Here is a 17749-nt window from a genome sequence, read left to right on the forward strand (position 1 = left end):
TCCATCTTCCTAACTCTTTTACTTTTACATCTGCATAGTCAAATGAGGGCTTGTATTGGTGTGATGTGTTGTAGTTTTGAATGGCACCATTCACATTACCACATAATATACCGGAAAGCAGGAAAAAAATTGCAAATGTGGTGAAATGGTAGGAAAGAAAAAGCAATTGCGTCAATTCTGATTTTTGGTGTTCCTTTTTACAACATGATTGTAGAGGTAAGTATAATTACAGTTATAAGGTATTTTCTTCTAAAAGAGTGCACCAAGGTATAAGGGGTAGGACCCTACTTGAGCACCTTCCACTGGGGTGCTGTGTCCCATTTTCTGCTGAAATTCCTGGACTGGCTGTGGGTCTCCTCACCAGCACTCAACATCCTCATTTATTTTTATGAGACTTTTGAGTTTGCGTCAGGAGATCCGTAGCTTCCAGGAAATCCTACACAGATCATGAAACTCGGATGTGTGAAACTGGTCTAAACCCAGAGACATCGATCGTCGATCCAGTTACGAAGCGTAAGTGATTGTGAATCAAGTTCACATGCTTCAAGTAAATAAAAGTGATAACAGGTCACTGGAGAGGAACAGCAAGATAACCCCAACAAGTGAATGGTTTTGCATGTGGTGGTCCCAGACAATTGGTCTTTTGATTAACATTCAAAAAAGAAACCCAGAACTTGCAGGTCGACCATTAGTACCCTGTTCTCCTCATCGATGAGAGACTGATCACAGTGAGTGACAGACACACGATGGGTTTGGTGGTGGATCAGTAATGTTCTGGGGAGGCTACATGACTGCTGGTAGGTCCCGGGATGAAATCCACAGAGCCAGACCTTGTGCTGGTGCAGTGGGCCCCGAATTCCTCCCAGTGGCCGGCCTTATGTGGTCAGAGTGGGCATATTCAGACTATCAGCATGTGGGTGACGCGGCCAGATCTAAACCAGAGAATGGAGATCTTCAATTATTACTGGCTGCCTACAGATACAGTGCTGTATAAATGGCTACAAATGAAAATTAGAAAGAATGGAGCCAAAATTATTTAGTATTACTGATAATTCTGCGCTTTTCATTAAAGCTGCCCTATAGCCATTAAGAGCTATGATGTAGCATCTTTATCACATACTAACCTGTGTATAGCTTTGCAGGCCTGTCTCTGTACTGCAGGATTCCTCCCTTGTAAAGCATATATAGCCGATATAATAAGGCACCTCTCATAGACATTATCATTCATTTTTACATGCTTGAGAAGCTCGTTAAGAGCAGCCGTTGCTAGAGTAACGTCACGCTTAGCTAGGCCCAAAGCACACAGGGCGTGCAGACTTTCAATGCTGGGTTCCTTTAATACAGAGCTGTAAAAAAAAAAAAAACAAGCAGCAAATCATAAAACATTACAGGACACTCTGCTAAACAGGACAGAAATTAAAAAAAATCAATTATCATAAGATATGTATCAAAGAGAACCCATCAGCACGATTTTATAATGTAAAGTAGAGACATGGCTGTAATGGCGCTGTAATACTCATTACACTGTTGCCTTTGGTGAAGAAATCCGTTCTGTGATTCCGTGGTTCCTCCACCTTCCTCCGCTCTGTGATTCCTCGGCCCCGCTGCCTGCCTTCGGTCTGTGATTCCCCGGCCCCTCCACCTGCCTCCGGTCTGTGATTCCCCGGCCCCTCTTCCTACCTTCACTCTGTAATTCCCTGGCCTCTCCACCTGCCTCCGGTCAGTAATTCCCTGGCCCCTCCGCCTGCCTCCGGTTAGTAATTTCCTGGCCCCTCCGCCTGCCTTCGGTCAGTAGTTCCCTGGCCCCTCTGCCTGCTTCCGGTCTATGATTCCCCATCCCTTCCACCTGCCTCCGGTCTGTAATTCCCCGGCCCCTCCCCCTGCCTCCATTCTATGATTCCCCAGCCCCTCTGCCTGCCTCCATTCTATGATTTCCCAACCCCTCTGCCTGCCTCCATTCTATGATTCCCCTGCCCCTCCGCCTGCCTCCATTGGTCCCGGTCAACCCATATGTAGGCTTTGCTGAACAGAGGTGTCCACATTCACCCAGGCATACAGACATTGGCCTTCGGTAAGTGTTCACATTTGGACAGGGAGATCAGGGACCCATCAGTTTTATGAGACCACCTTGACGATTGGTTGATGGGCTCACACTATTTGATTATATCAAATTCTGTGCAAAGCGTCTCTTAAATATTTTCCTAATGTTCAAAAGCCATTTTGCTATTCATATTTCATATATTTCATATTAGACATGCTTTTGCACGATAGAGTGCAACCTTTTTTGTATATTTATGTATGGAGGTAGCTGCTCCTGGTATGCACCTATTCACACTAGTTTGGATGTGCGAGTCTTTTTTCTGTCATGCCTCCATTCTATGATTCCCCTGCCCCTCCGCCTGCCTCCATTCTATGATTTACCAGCCCCTCCGCCTGCCTCCATTCTATGATTCCACAGCCCCTCTGCCTGTATCCGGTCTGTGATTCCCCAGCCCCTCAGTCTGCCTCCAGTCTATGATTCCCCTGGCCCTCAGTCTGCCTTTTATCTGTGATTCCCTGGACCTTCTGCCTGCCTCCGGTCTGTGATTCCCCGTCACCTCCCTCTGCCTCTGGTCTGTGATTCCCCAGCCCCTCAGTCTGCCTCCGGTCTATGATTCCCCGGCCCCTCAGTCTGCCTCCGGTCTATGATTCCCAAGCCCCTCCACCTACCTCCATTCTATGATTCCCCAGCAGCTCCGCCTGCCTCCATTCTATGATTTCCCAGCCCCTCCGCCTGCCTCCATTCCCTGGACCTTCCGCCTGCCTCTGGTCTGAGATTCCCCGGCCCCTCCCTCTGCCTCCGGTCTATGATTCCCCAGCCCCCCAGTCTGCCTCCGGTCTATGATTCCCCGGCCCCCCAGTCTGCCTCCGGTCTGTGATTCCCCATCACCTCCCTCTGCCTCTGGTCTGTGATTCCCCAGCCCCTCAGTCTGCCTCCGGTCTATGATTCCCCGGCCCCTCAGTCTGCCTCCGGTCTATGATTCCCAAGCCCCTCCACCTACCTCCATTCTATGATTCCCCAGCAGCTCCGCCTGCCTCCATTCTATGATTTCCCAGCCCCTCCGCCTGCCTCCATTCTATGATTCCACAGCCCCTCTGCCTGTATCCGGTCTGTGATTCCCTGGCCCCTCAGTCTGCCTCCGGTCTATGATTCCCCGGGCCCTCAGTCTGCCTCTGGTCTGTGATTCCCTGGACCTTCCGCCTGCCTCTGGTCTGAGATTCCCGGCCCCTCCCTCTGCCTCCGGTCTATGATTCCCCAGCCCCTCAGTCTGCCTCCGGTCTATGATTCCCCGGCCCCTCAGTCTGCCTCTGGTCTATGATTCCATGGACGTTCCGATGTATGATTCCCCAGCACCTCTGCCTGCCTCTGGTCTGTGATTCCCTGGACCTTCTGCCTGCCTCCGGTATATGATTCCCTAGCTCCTCCATCTGCCTTTGGTGTGTGATTTCCCTGGCCCCTCTGCCAGCCTCCGTTCTGTGATTCCCCAGCCTCCGGTCTAAGAACAACAAAGCGGATTTCTTTCTCCTATGCTAAAGAGCTGACAAAACAGAAAATGCACATATCTGTAAACCAGATGACAGTGGCCCCTACATATGTGGCTAATAATGAGAATGATCTGTGCGAAATAGAGAATGAACGATCTGCGTCTCAATAAACAAGAGTTGCATAAGAATCGTCTGTAGAGGGATATGTCCATTCTAGTAGATTTTAAAGGGGTTTTCAAGGTTAGAGTACATTTTTGGCAAGCATTGCAACATGTCGAATCATAAAAAAGAGAAATATACAAACTGTTAGGATTCCACTTCGTGCCAGTTTCAGTGGTCATCGCATACTTTACATACATGCGGACTAGCCTCACCTCCTGCTTCTCTCATGGAGCATTGAGAGAGAAATTCAGTAATAACACTTAATAATATAATAATTCTGGTCCATGCAGCTCTACCCCATGGTGGCTTGAGCACAGAAATCGAGTTCCCCTCTTTTGTGTGTCAACATGGTAGCTGAGGGGATGGCTAACTTATTCCAATAACTAAACCAGCCTCCTTCTCTGTTTAGGCTGACGCAGAGACAAAGAAAATAGCTGGCTTTTATATTGAATGGAGTCAGACAGCCCATATTAAACACATCAAAGGACACATGCTGACACCTATAGGGGAAGGAAGTTCACACACCATGTGGAGACCAACATGGAATTAGGGCTGCCAGTAACAGGACAGCAAAGATGAAACCAGAACAGTCAGGTACTTCCGTATATACTTGAGTATAAGCTGACCAGAGTATAAGCCGAGACCCCTATTTTTGCCACAAAAAACAGGGAAAACTTAATGACTCGAGTATAAGCCTAGGGTGGAGAATGCAGCAGCTACCGGTAAATGTCAAAAGTAAAAATAGACACCAATAAAAGTAACATTAATTGAGACATAAGTAGGTTAAGTGTTTTTGAATATCCATATTGAATCAGGAGCCCCATATAATGCTCCATACAGTTTATGATGGGCTCCATAAGATGCTCCATATTAAAATATGCCCCATATAATTCTGCACAAATGTTGATTATGGCCCCATAAGATGCTCCATAGATACGTTTGCCCCGTATAATGCTCCATAAGGTTTGATGGGCCCCATAAGATGCTCCATATTAAAATATACCGCATATAATGCTGCACAAAAATTAATGATGGCCCTATAAGATGCTCCATATTAAAATATGCCCCATATAATGCTGCACAAAGGTTAATGATGGCCCCATAAGATGCTCCATATTAAAATATGCCCCATATAATGCTGCACAAATGTTGATTATGGCCCCATAAGATGCTCCATACAGACATTTGCCCCATATAGTGCTGCACAAATGCGGATTATGGCCACATAAGATGCTCCATACAGACATTTGCCCCATATAATGCTACACAAATGCTGATTATGGCCCCATAAGATGCTCCATACAGACATTTGCCCCATATAATGCTGCACAAATGCGGATTATGGCCACATAAGATGCTCCATACAGACATTTGCCCCATATAATGCTGCACAAATGCTGATTATGGCCCCATAAGATGCTCCATAAAGATATTTGCCCCATGTAAAGCTGCACAAACATTGATTATGTCCCATAAGATGCTCCATGTAGACATTTGCCCCATATAAAGCTGCACATTGATTATGGCTCCATAAGATGCTCCATGTAAACATTTGCCCCATATGCTGTTGCTGCGATAAAAAAAAAAAAAAAAATGACATACTCACCCCTCGTCGCTCAGGCCCCTGGCATTTGCTATATTCACCTGCTCCCTGTTCCACCACCGCCGGCCGCCGCTGCGTCTTCTCCGTCCTCTGCACTGACTGTTCAGGCAGAGGGGGCGCGCACACTAATCGCATCATCGCGCCCTCTGACCTGAGCGTCACTGCAGAGGAAGACGGAGCAGCGGCCGGCGGTGGTGGAACGGTGAGCAGGTGAATATCGCGCACTGCGTTATAATCACCTGCTCCTGGCGCGGTCCCTGGATGTCCCTGGTTGTCCGGGCGCCGGCAGCTTCTTCCTGTAGTGATCGGTCACATGGTACCACTCATTACAGTAATGAATATGCGGCTCCACCCCTATGGGAGTGGAGTGGGGTCGATACTCATTACTGTAATGAGCGGTACCATGTGACCGCTCACTACAGGAAGAAGCTGTCAGCGCCCGGAGAACCAGGAACGTGCAGGGACTGCGCCAGGAGCAGGTGAGTATGATTACACAGCTGCTGCTCCCCCTCCCCTGCCGACCCCTGGGTATGACTCGAGTATAAGCCAAGAAGGGCAATTTCAGCCTAAAAAAATGGGCTGAAATTCTCGGCTTATACTCGAGTATATACGGTATACAAAATATAGTTATTAACAGAAAATACTTTTGGTCTGCTGGACAATTACGGGACTTTGAATATAGTCAAAAACCCATGAGAACTGACACAAAGGATTAGACAATAGTATATTAGTATAACTGGAAAAGAGACCAGAAAATTGAAAATCTGTAATAATTGTCATGTATAACATTATGTGCAGAGTGGTAGAAAAATATATAATAATGGGCATGTATAAGACCCAGTCTGCTGTGATAGAAATATATATAAAGGGCATATATAAAACCCGGTCTGCAATGATGGACACATATATAATAATGGGCATATATAAAACCCGGTCTGCAATGATGGACACATATATAATAATGATAATAATGGGCATGTATAAGACCTGGTCTGCAGGGATGGACATATACGGTATATAATAATGGGCATGTATAAGACCTGGTCTGCAGGGATGGACATATATATAATAATGGGCATGTATAAGGCTACGTTCACACTAGCGTTGCGCCGCCCTGCGTCGGCGACGCAACGCGCGACGCACGCAAAAACGCGCGCAAACGCACGCAAAAATGCGCGCGTTTTGCGACGCGTGCGTCGTTTTTTGACCAAAATCGGACGCACAGAAAATGCAACTTGTTGCATTTTCTTGCGTCCGACGCTAGCGTCGAAAACGACGCAAGTGTCGAAAAACGCCACCCAAAAAACGCACGCGTCCCCTATGTTAAACATAGGGGCGCGTCGCCGCTGCTTCGCCGGCGCAACAGCGACGCACATTGGCGGAACGCCAATGTGAACGTAGCCTAAGACCTGGTCTGCAGGGATGGACATATATATAATAATGGGCATGTATAAGACCTGGTCTGCAGGGATGGACACATAAATAATAATCACCACATATAGGACCCGGTCTGCAGTGATGACACATATATAATAATGGGCATGTATAAGACCCTATCTGCAGTGATGGACACATATATATATTAATCGACATGTATAAGACCGTGTCTGCAGTGATGGACACATATATATATTAATCGACATTGATTATCATTACTTTTGGATCGCCCCTCGTAAAAGACCCTGTCTGCAGTGATGGACACATATATATATATATATATTAATCGACATGTATAAGACCCTGTCTGCAGTGATGGACACATATATATATTAATCGACATGTACAAGACCCTGTCTGCAGTGATGGACACATATATATATTAATCGACATTGATTATCATTACTTTTGGATCGCCCCTCGTAAAAGACCCTGTCTGCAGTGATGGACACATATATATATATATATTAATCGACATGTATAAGACCCTGTCTGCAGTGATGGACACATATATATATTAATCGACATTGATTATCATTACTTTTGGATCGCCCCTCGTAAAAGACCCTGTCTGCAGTGATGGACACATATATATATATATATATGTATATATATATATATATATATTAATCGACATGTACAAGACCCTGTCTGCAGTGATGGACACACATATATACGGTATATTAATCGACATGTATAAGACCCTGTCTGCAGTGATGGACACACATATATATATAGTATTAATCGACATGTATAAGACCCTGTCTGCAGTGATGGACACATATATATATATTAATCGACATGTACAAGACCCTGTCTGCAGTGATGGACACACATATATATATTAATCGACATGTATAAGACCCTGTCTGCAGTGATGGACACACATATATATATTAATCGACATGTACAAGACCATGTCTGCAGTGATGGACACACATATATATATTAATCGACATGTACAAGACCCTGTCTGCAGTGATGGACACACATATATATATTAATCGACATGTATAAGACCCTGTCTGCAGTGATGGATACATGTATATAATAATCAACATGTATAAGACCCGGTCTGCAGCGGCAGAAATCTATAATGATCTGTTAACAGAAACAAACAACTTTCGGTCAGTGACCTCTTACCATTTAAACAGGAGTGTTTTGCAGGAATCCATGTTCCCCTGTCTGTACTCTATTACTGCCATGGCGGTGAGGATGTGCGCTTTTTCCTGCTCGGTCTTGGCAGTAGACAAGGCTGTTTTGTACACTAATAATACATAAGAAAACCACCACGGTTAACCCTGCTGTTCTGTTCGGTCTGGGGAGACCTATTTTGAACTTTGGTATTTTTTGGGGTGTTCAAGATGCGGTTCTGAAACTTGTGGTTGATTGACTTAAATGAGGATGGGTCGGTCGGCCACGGGTTTCAGAGCCGCATCTTGAATATTTTAAAGAATATTGAAGTTCAAAGTCGGTCATTTTTGACCAACAGAACAGCAGGGTTAAACATATAACTAATAGGCAATCATATTAAGGGATCTAATGATGGCACAATGGCATAAAAAAAGATGTTTAAAGATCACAACAAGCAGCTGTACGGAAATCGGCAATAAAACAATGAGAGGCGATAGAGAAAAACGCATCATGTGCACAAAAATTGGAGAATGCATTCTAAATGATAGGAATGCATGTGTATGCGTTTTTAATGCGTTTTTATAGCGAAAAAACGTGAAAAAAACGTGAAAAAACCTAAACGTGTGCACATACCCAGAGTGTCAGTATCACACTTGTGTCTGCTGTGCTAAACTTGTAATCACTCTGCAGTGATAACAGAGCAGGTTGCCATTACATCTCACCCAAAAATAATTCAAAACAGGCAGGTGAGACATGAGTGAGTCGTAATGCATCCCTGATTTCACTGCAAACAAGTTGCTTGAGCACAGCAGACATAACTGTAATTATTATTGACACACTCAGTAATTAGGAGAGTTGACAGAAGGGTTTGCAATGTGACACAGCTAAAGTCAGCTGCACTGCCCCTCCCCCACACTGACTCATGCAGGAGGTTGCATCAGGATATCAGGGCAGTAGCATTAAATCTCACACACTGAGAAACCTAAACTATGTTGGGGGGGGGGGGTTGTTCTTCTTCCCTTTGAGTATTGCTCTGTGCTTATGATTGGTCAGCATCATACAAAGAGAAAAAGTACACGCCACCATTAAAATCTGTGTGACTAGATTTAATAAAAAAGTTAACTCAATAGGTGCCAAATACTTTGATTGCTAATATCGCTGCAACAGAACGGCAACATTTAAAAAAAAAAAAAGTGTTTAACCCCTTAGCGACCGCCGATACGCCTTTTAACGGCGGCCGCTAAGGGTACTTAAAGCACAGCGCCGTTAATTAACGGCGCTGTGGAAAAAGTGAATAGCGCCCCCCAGAGTCGGATTTTCTCCGAGGTCTCGGCTGCCTGGGGTAGCCGAGACCCCAGAGAACATGATTCGGGGGGGTTTTAACCGACCCCGCATTTGCAATCGCCGGTAATTAACCATTAACCGGTGATCGCAAAAAAAAAAAAAACGCGATCTCTTTTTAATTTCTCTGTCCTCCGATGTGATCGCACATCAGAGGACAGAGAAAAGGGGTCCCAGGTAGCCCCCCGATACTCACCTATCTCCCCCGATGCTCCTCGTGGCTCCCGGTGGGCGCCGCCATCTTCAAAATGGCGGGCGCATGCGCAGTGCGCCCGCCGGCCGGCACCGGGAGAATCTTTGGGGTCTCGGCTGCCGGTGGATAGCCGAGACCCCAAAGAACATGATCGGGGTCGGTTTTACCGACCCCTGTTTTGCGATCGCCGGTAATTAACTGTTTACCGGCGACCGCAAAAAAAAAAAAAAAAATCAAAGTGTAATTCTCTGTCCTCTGATGTGATCGCACATCAGAGGACAGAGAAATAGGGGGATTCGGGGACCCTATTATACTTACCGGTGTCCCTGGATCCTCCTGCTGCTCCTCCTGGCCGCCGGCGTCTTCTGGGCAAAAGAAAATGGCGGGCGCATGCGCATGGCGCCCGCCATCTATCGCCATCTGCCGGCCGACAGGAGAAGAGCAGTTGGGGCTAAAATTAGGGTTAGTGTTAGGTCTAGGGCTAGAGTTAGGACTAGGGTTAGGGTTAGGGCTAGGGTTAGGGCTAGGGTTAGAGCTAGGGTTAGGGCTAGGGTTAGGGCTAGGGTTGGGGCTAAATTTAGGGTTAGGGTTCTTTCACACTTACGTCGGTACGGGGCCGTCGCAATGCGTCGGCCCGACATACCGACGCACGTTGTGAAAATTGTGCACAACGTGGGCAGCGGATGTAGTTTTTCAACGCATCCGCTGCCCAATCTATGTCCTGGGGAGGAGGGGGCGGAGTTACGGCCACGCATGCGCGGTCAGAAATGGCGGACGCGACGTACAAAAAAAGTTACATTGAACGTTTTTTGTGCCGACGGTACGCCAAAACAAAACTGATCCAGTGCACGACGGACGCGACGTGTGGCCATCTGTCACGATCCGTCGGCAATACAAGTCTATGGGCAAAAAAACGCATCCTGCGGGCACATTTGGAGGATCCGTTTTTTGTTCAAAACGACGGATTGCGACGGATGCCAAATGACGCAAGTGTGAAAGTAGCCTTAGGGCTAGGGTTAGGGTTGGGGCTAAAGTTAGGGCTAGGGTTGGGGCTAAAGTTAAGGTTAGATTTGGGGTTAGGGTTTGGATTAGAGTTGGTATTAGGGTTAGGGTTGTAATTAGGGTTACGCTTGGGATTAGGGTTAGGTTTGGGATTAGGGTTAAGGTTAGGGTTGTGATTAGGGGTGTATTGGGAATAGGGTTAGTTTGAGGTTAGGGTTGAGATTAGGATTAGGGGTGTGCTGGATTTAGGGTTTTGATTAGGGTTATGGTTAGGGTTGACATTAGGGTTGTTTTGGGGTAAGGGTTGTGATTATCGTTAGGGTTAGTGATTAGGATTATGGATCGGGTTAGGGGTGTGTTGGGGTTAGGGTTGGAGCTAGAATTGGGGGGTTTCCACTGTTTAGGTACATCAGGGGGTCTCCAAACACGACAGCCAATTTTGCGCTCAAAAAGTCAAATGGTGCTCCCTCCCTTCTGAGCTCTGCCGTGCGCCCAAACAGTGGGTTACCCCCACATATGGGGCATCAGCGTACTCGGGATAAATTGGACAACAACTTTTGGGGTCCAATTTCTCCTGTTACCCTTGTGAAAATAAAAACTTGGGGGCTACAAAATCTTTTTTGTGGAAAAAAAAATATTTTTTTATTTTCACGACTCTGAATTCTAAACTTCTGTGAAGCACCTGGGCATTCAAAGTTCTCACCACACATCTAGATAAGTTCCTTGGGGGGTCTAGTTTCCAAAATGGGGTCACTTGTGGGGGGTTACTACTGTTTAGGTACATGTTGTGAATTCTGTTGTCGAACTCCCTCCTGTGGTCGTGAATGATACTTCGGTGAGTTCTGTCCATGGACTCCCTCTGGTGGCTGTGAGTGGAGCTGCTGCTTCTGAGGTTCCTTCCACAGGTGACGTGATTTATCCTTTGGTTGGCTGCTCTATTTAACTCCACTCAGATCATTACTCCATGCCAGCTGTCAATGTTCCTGCATTTGTTCAGTTCGCTCTTGGATCTTTCTGGTGACCTGTCTACTCCAGCAGAAGCTAAGTTCCTGCCAGTTATTATTTGTTCATTGTTGCCTTGTCCAGCTGGATATCATGATTTTGTCTTGCTAGCTGGAAGCTCTGGGATGCAGAGTGGCATCTCCGCACGGTTAGTCGGTGCGGAGGTCTTTTTGCACACTCTGCGTGGTCTTTTGTAGTTTTTTGTGCTGACCGCAAAGATACCTTTCCTATTCTCTGTCTGTTTAGTAAGTCTGGCCTCCCTTTGCTGAAACCTGTTTCATTTCTGCGTTTGTGACTTTCATCTTTACTCACAGTCAATATATGTGGGGGGCTGCCTTTTCCTTTGGGGAATTTCTCTGAGGCAAGGTAGGCTTTATTTTCTATCTCTAGGGCTAGCTAGCTCTTAGGCTGTGAAGAGGCGTCTAGGGAGAGTCAGGAACGCTCCACGGCTATTTCTAGTTGTGATAGGATTAGGGGTTGCGGTCAGCAGAGCTCCCACATCCCAGAGCTTGTCCTGTGTCAGTTTAACTATCAGGTCGTGCCGGGTGCTCCTAACCACCAGGTCCATAACAGTACAGCTGGCCCAAAGTATTAATGCATCTCAATAGAGGGATAAGAGAAGTTCTGAGACCATTTTTTTTCTTTGCACTGTGTTTTGTCTTTCTTTTCCCCTAAACCTTTGGGTGGTTCAGGACACAGGTGTAGATATGGACATTCAAGGTCTGTCCTCTTGTGTGGATCATCTCACTGCAAGGGTACAAAACATTCAAGATTTTGTGGTTCAGAATCCGATGTTAGAGCCTAGAATTCCTATTCCTGATTTATTTTCTAGGGATAGATCTAAGTTCTTGAATTTCAAAAATAATTGTAAACTGTTTCTAGCTTTGAAACCCCGCTCCTCTGGTGACCCCGTTCAACAAGTAAAAATCATTATTTCTTTGTTGCGTGGTGACCCTCAAGACTGGGCATTTTCCCTTGCGCCAGGAGATCCTGCATTGCGTGATGTTGATGCGTTTTTTCTGGCGCTTGGATTGCTTTATAATGAACCAAATTCAGTGGATCAGGCAGAGAAAATCTTGCTGGCTTTGTGTCAGGGTCAGGATGAAGCGGAGGTGTACTGTCAGAAGTTTGGAAAGTGGTCTGTGCTTACTCAGTGGAATGAGTGTGCCCTGGCGGCAATTTTCAGAAAGGGTCTTTCTGAAGCCCTTAAGGATGTCATGGTGGGATTTCCCACCCCTGCTGGTCTGAATGAGTCTATGTCCTTGGCCATTCAGATCGATCAGCGCTTGCGTGAGCGCAAAGCTGTGCACCATCTGGCGGTATTCTCTGAGCATAGGCCTGAGCCTATGCAGTGTGATAGGACTTTGACCAGAGCTGAACGGCAAGAACACAGACGTTGGAATGGGCTGTGTTTTTACTGTGGTGAATCCACTCATGCTATCTCCGATTGTCCTAAGCGCACTAAGCGGTTCGCTAGGTCTGCCACCATTGGTACGGTACAGTCTAAATTTCTTTTGTCCGTTACTCTGATTTGCTCTCTGTCGTCCTATTCTGTTATGGCATTTGTGGATTCAGGCGCTGCCCTGAATTTGATGGACTTGGAGTTTGCCAGGCGCTCTGGTTTTTTCTTGGAGCCCTTGCAGCATCCTATTCCATTGAGAGGAATTGATGCTACGCCTTTGGCCAAGAATAAGCCTCAGTACTGGACCCAATTGACCATGTGCATGGCTCCTGCACATCAGAAGGATATTCGCTTTTTGGTGTTGCATAATCTGCATGATGTGGTCGTTTTGGGGTTGCCATGGCTACAGGTCCATAATCCAGTGTTGGATTGGAGATCTATGTCTGTGTCCGGCTGGGGTTGTCAGGGGGTACATGGTGATGTTCCATTGTTGTCAATTTCGCCTTCCACTTCTTCTGAGGTCCCTGAGTTTTTATCAGATTACCGGGATGTATTTGAAGAGCCCAAATCCGGTGCCCTACCTCCTCATAGGGATTGCGATTGTGCTATTAATTTGGTTCCTGGTAGTAAGTTTCCTAAGGGCCGACTGTTTAATTTATCTGTGCCAGAGCACGCCGCTATGCGGAGCTATATAAAGGAATCCTTGGAGAAGGGTCATATTCGCCCGTCGTCGTCACCATTGGGAGCAGGGTTCTTTTTTGTGGCCAAGAAGGAAGGCTCTTTGAGACCTTGTATTGATTACCGCCTTCTCAATAAGATCACAGTCAAATTTCAGTATCCTTTGCCGCTGCTGTCTGATTTGTTTGCTCGGATTAAGGGGGCTAATTGGTTCACCAAGATAGATCTTCGAGGGGCGTATAATCTTGTGCGAATTAAACAGGGCGATGAATGGAAAACAGCATTTAATACGCCCGAGGGCCATTTTGAGTACCTGGTTATGCCATTCGGGCTTTCTAATGCTCCATCTGTGTTTCAGTCCTTTATGCATGACATCTATAGATTCATGATTATATATTTGGATGACATTTTGGTCTTTTCGGATGATTGGGAGTCTCATGTGAAGCAGGTCAGAATGGTGTTCCAGGTCCTTCGTGCGAATTCCTTGTTTATGAAGGGGTCAAAGTGTCTCTTTGGAGTTCAGAAGGTTTCATTTTTGGGTTTCATTTTTTCCCCTTCTACTATCGAGATGGACCCTGTTAAAGTTCAGGCCATTTATGATTGTACTCAGCCGACATCTGTGAAGAGCCTGCAGAAGTTCCTGGGCTTTGCTAATTTTTACCATCGCTTCATCGCTAATTTTTCTAGTATTGCTAAACCATTGACTGATTTGACCAAGAAAGGTGCTGATGTGGTCAATTGGTCCTCTGCAGCTGTAGAGGCTTTTCAGGAGTTGAAGCGTCGTTTTTCTTCTGCCCCTGTGTTGTGCCAGCCAGATGTTTCGCTCCCGTTTCAGGTCGAGGTTGATGCTTCTGAGATTGGAGCAGGGGCTGTTTTGTCGCAAAGAAGTTCTGATGGCTCGGTGATGAAACCATGTGCCTTCTTTTCTAGAAAATTCTCGCCTGCTGAACGCAATTATGATGTTGGCAATCGAGAGTTGTTGGCCATGAAGTGGGCATTCGAGGAGTGGCGACATTGGCTTGAAGGAGCTAAACATCGCGTGGTGGTCTTGACGGATCACAAGAATTTGACTTATCTCGAGTCTGCCAAACGGTTGAATCCTAGACAGGCTCGATGGTCGCTCTTTTTCTCCCGTTTTGATTTTGTGGTTTCATACCTTCCGGGATCTAAGAATGTGAAGGCTGATGCCCTGTCAAGGAGTTTTGTGCCTGACTCTCCGGGTGTTCCGGAGCCGGCGGGTATTCTTAAAGAGGGGGTAATTTTGTCTGCCATCTCCCCTGATTTGCGGCGCGTGCTGCAGAAGTTTCAGGCTGATAGACCTGACCGTTGTCCAACGGAGAAACTGTTTGTCCCTGATAGATGGACTAGTAGGGTTATCTCTGAGGTTCATTATTCGGTGTTGGCTGGTCATCCTGGATTCTTTGGTACCAGAGATTTGGTGGCTAGATCCTTTTGGTGGCCTTCTTTGTCACGGGATGTGCGTTCTTTTGTGCAGTCCTGTGGGACTTGTGCTCGGGCTAAGCCCTGCTGTTCTCGTGCCAGTGGGTTGCTTTTGCCCTTGCCGGTCCCGAAGAGGCCCTGGACGCATATTTCCATGGATTTTATTTCTGATCTCCCTGTTTCTCAAAGGATGTCGGTCATTTGGGTGGTTTGTGATCGCTTCTCTAAGATGGTCCATTTGGTACCCTTGTCTAAATTGCTTTCCTCCTCTGATTTGGTGCCATTGTTTTTCCAGCATGTGGTTCGTTTGCATGGCATTCCGGAGAACATCGTCTCGGACAGAGGTTCCCAGTTTGTTTCGAGGTTTTGGCGGTCCTTTTGTGCTAAGATGGGCATTGATTTGTCTTTTTCTTCGGCTTTCCATCCTCAGACTAATGGCCAAACCGAACGAACTAATCAGACTTTGGAAACATATCTGAGATGCTTTGTTTCTGCTGATCAGGATGATTGGGTGTCCTTCTTGCCTTTGGCTGAGTTCGCCCTTAATAATCGGGCCAGCTCGGCTACTTTGGTTTCTCCTTTTTTCTGTAATTCTGGTTTCCATCCTCGTTTCTCTTCAGGGCAGGTTGAGCCTTCGGACAGTCCTGGTGTGGATACGGTGGTGGACAGGTTACAGCAGATTTAAACTCATGTGGTGGACAATTTGACATTGTCCCAGGAGAAGGCTCAACGTTTCGCTAACCGCCGGCGCTGTGTTGGTCCCCGACTTCGTGTTGGGGATTTGGTTTGGTTGTCATCTCGTCATGTTCCTATGAAGGTTTCCTCTCCTAAGTTTAAGCCTCGTTTTATTGGGCCATATAAGATTTCTGAAGTTCTTAATCCTGTGTCATTTCGTTTGGACCTTCCAGCTTCTTTTGCCATCCATAATGTATTCCATAGGTCGTTGTTGCGGAGATACGTGGCAGCTATGGTTCCCTCCGTTGATCCTCCTGCCCCGGTGTTGGTCGATGGGGAGTTGGAGTATGTGGTGGAGAAGATTTTGGATTCTCGTGTTTCGAGACGGAAACTCCAGTACCTGGTCAAGTGGAAGGGTTATGGTCAGGAAGATAATTCCTGGGTTTTTGCCTCTGATGTTCATGCTGCCGATCTAGTTCGTGCCTTTCATTTGGCTCATCCTGATCGGCCTGGGGGCTCTGGTGAGGGTTCGGTGACCCCTCCTCAAGGGGGGGGATACTGTTGTGAATTCTGTAGTCGAACTCCCTCCTGTGGTCGTGAATGGTACTTCGGCGAGTTCTGTCCATGGACTCCCTCTGGTGGCTGTGAGTGGAGCTGCTGCTTCTGAGGCTCCTTCCACAGGTGACGTGATTTATCCTTTGGTTGGCTGCTCTATTTAACTCCACTCAGATCGTTACTCCATGCCAGCTGTCAATGTTCCTGCATTTGTTCAGTTCGCTCTTGGATCTTTCTGGTGACCTGTCTACTCCAGCAGAAGCTAAGTTCCTGCCAGTTATTATTTGTTCATTGTTGCCTTGTCCAGCTGAATATCATGATTTTGCCTTACTAGCTGGAAGCTCTGGGATGCAGAGTGGCATCTCCACACCGTTAGTCGGTGCGGAGGTCTTTTTGCACACTCTGCGTGGTCTTTTGTAGTTTTTTGTGCTGACCGCAAAGATACCTTTCCTATCCTCTGTCTGTTTAGTAAGTCTGGCCTCCCTTTGCTGAAACCTGTTTCATTTCTGCGTTTGTGGCTTTCATCTTTACTCACAGTCAATATATGTGGGGGGCTGCCTTTTCCTTTGGGGAATTTCTCTGAGGCAAGGTAGGCTTTATTTTCTATCTCTAGGGCTAGCTAGCTCTTAGGCTGTGAAGAGGAGTCTAGGGAGAGTCAGGAACGCTCCACGGCTATTTCTATTTGTTGTGATAGGATTAGGGGTTGCGGTCAGCAGAGCTCCCACATCCCAGAGCTTGTCCTGTGTCAGTTTAACTATCAGGTCGTGCCGGGTGCTCCTAACCACCAGGTCCATAACAGGTACATCAGGGGCTCTACAAACGCAACATAACGCCCACAGACCATTCTATCTAAGTCTGCATTCCAAAACAGCGCTCCTTCCCTTCCGAGCTCTGCCGTGCGCCCAAACAGTGGTTTACCCCCACATATGGCACATCAGTGTACTCGGGATAAATTGGACAACTATTGCGGTCCAATTTCTCCTGTTACCCTTGTGAAAATAAAAACTTGGGGGCTACAATATCTTTTTTGTGGAAAAAAAATATTTTTTATTTTCACGACTCTGCATTGTAAACTTCTGTGAAGCACTTGGGCATTCAAAGTTCTCACCACACATCTAGATAAGTTCCATGGGGGGTCTAGTTTCCAAAATGGTGTCACTTGTGGGGGGTTTCCACTGTTTAGGCACATCAGGGGCTCTCCAAACGCGACATGGCGTCCGATCTCAATTCCAGACAATTCTACATTGAAAAAGTAAAACTGCACTCCTTCTCTTCCAAGCTCTGCGGTGCGCCTAAACAGTGGTTTACCCCCACATATTGGGTATCGACGTACTCAGGAGAAATTGCACTACCACTTTTGTGGTCTAATTTCTCCTGTTACCCTTGTGAAAATAAAAATTTGGGGGCAAAAAGATCATTTTTGTAGCAAAAATGCGATTTTTTATTTTCACGGCTCAACGTTATAAACTTCTGTGAAGCACATGGGGGTTCAAAATGCTCACCACACATCTAGATAAGTTCCTTAAGGGGTCTAGTTTCCAAAATGGTGTCACTTGTGGGGGGTTTCCCCTGTTTAGGAACATCAGGGGCTCTCTAAACG

At 46.5% G+C, this 17749-nt stretch overlaps 1 protein-coding gene across 1 annotated transcript in view; it reads right to left on the reverse strand.

Annotated features, from left to right (window-relative positions):
- Positions 1-17749, reverse strand: part of SKIC3 (SKI3 subunit of superkiller complex) — a 237132-nt gene that overhangs the window by 71838 nt on the left and 147545 nt on the right. Inside the window, exons 30-31 of the mRNA XM_069751930.1 lie at positions 7871-7994; positions 1125-1346 (exon numbers count right to left, since the gene is read on the reverse strand). Of these exons, the coding sequence (XP_069608031.1) occupies positions 1125-1346; positions 7871-7994 (346 nt within the window). The remainder of the gene's footprint in view (positions 1-1124; positions 1347-7870; positions 7995-17749) is intronic.

The sequence above is a fragment of the Ranitomeya imitator genome, chromosome 1, assembly GCF_032444005.1.
Source record: "Ranitomeya imitator isolate aRanImi1 chromosome 1, aRanImi1.pri, whole genome shotgun sequence".
Classification (NCBI taxonomy): Eukaryota; Metazoa; Chordata; class Amphibia; order Anura; family Dendrobatidae; genus Ranitomeya; species Ranitomeya imitator.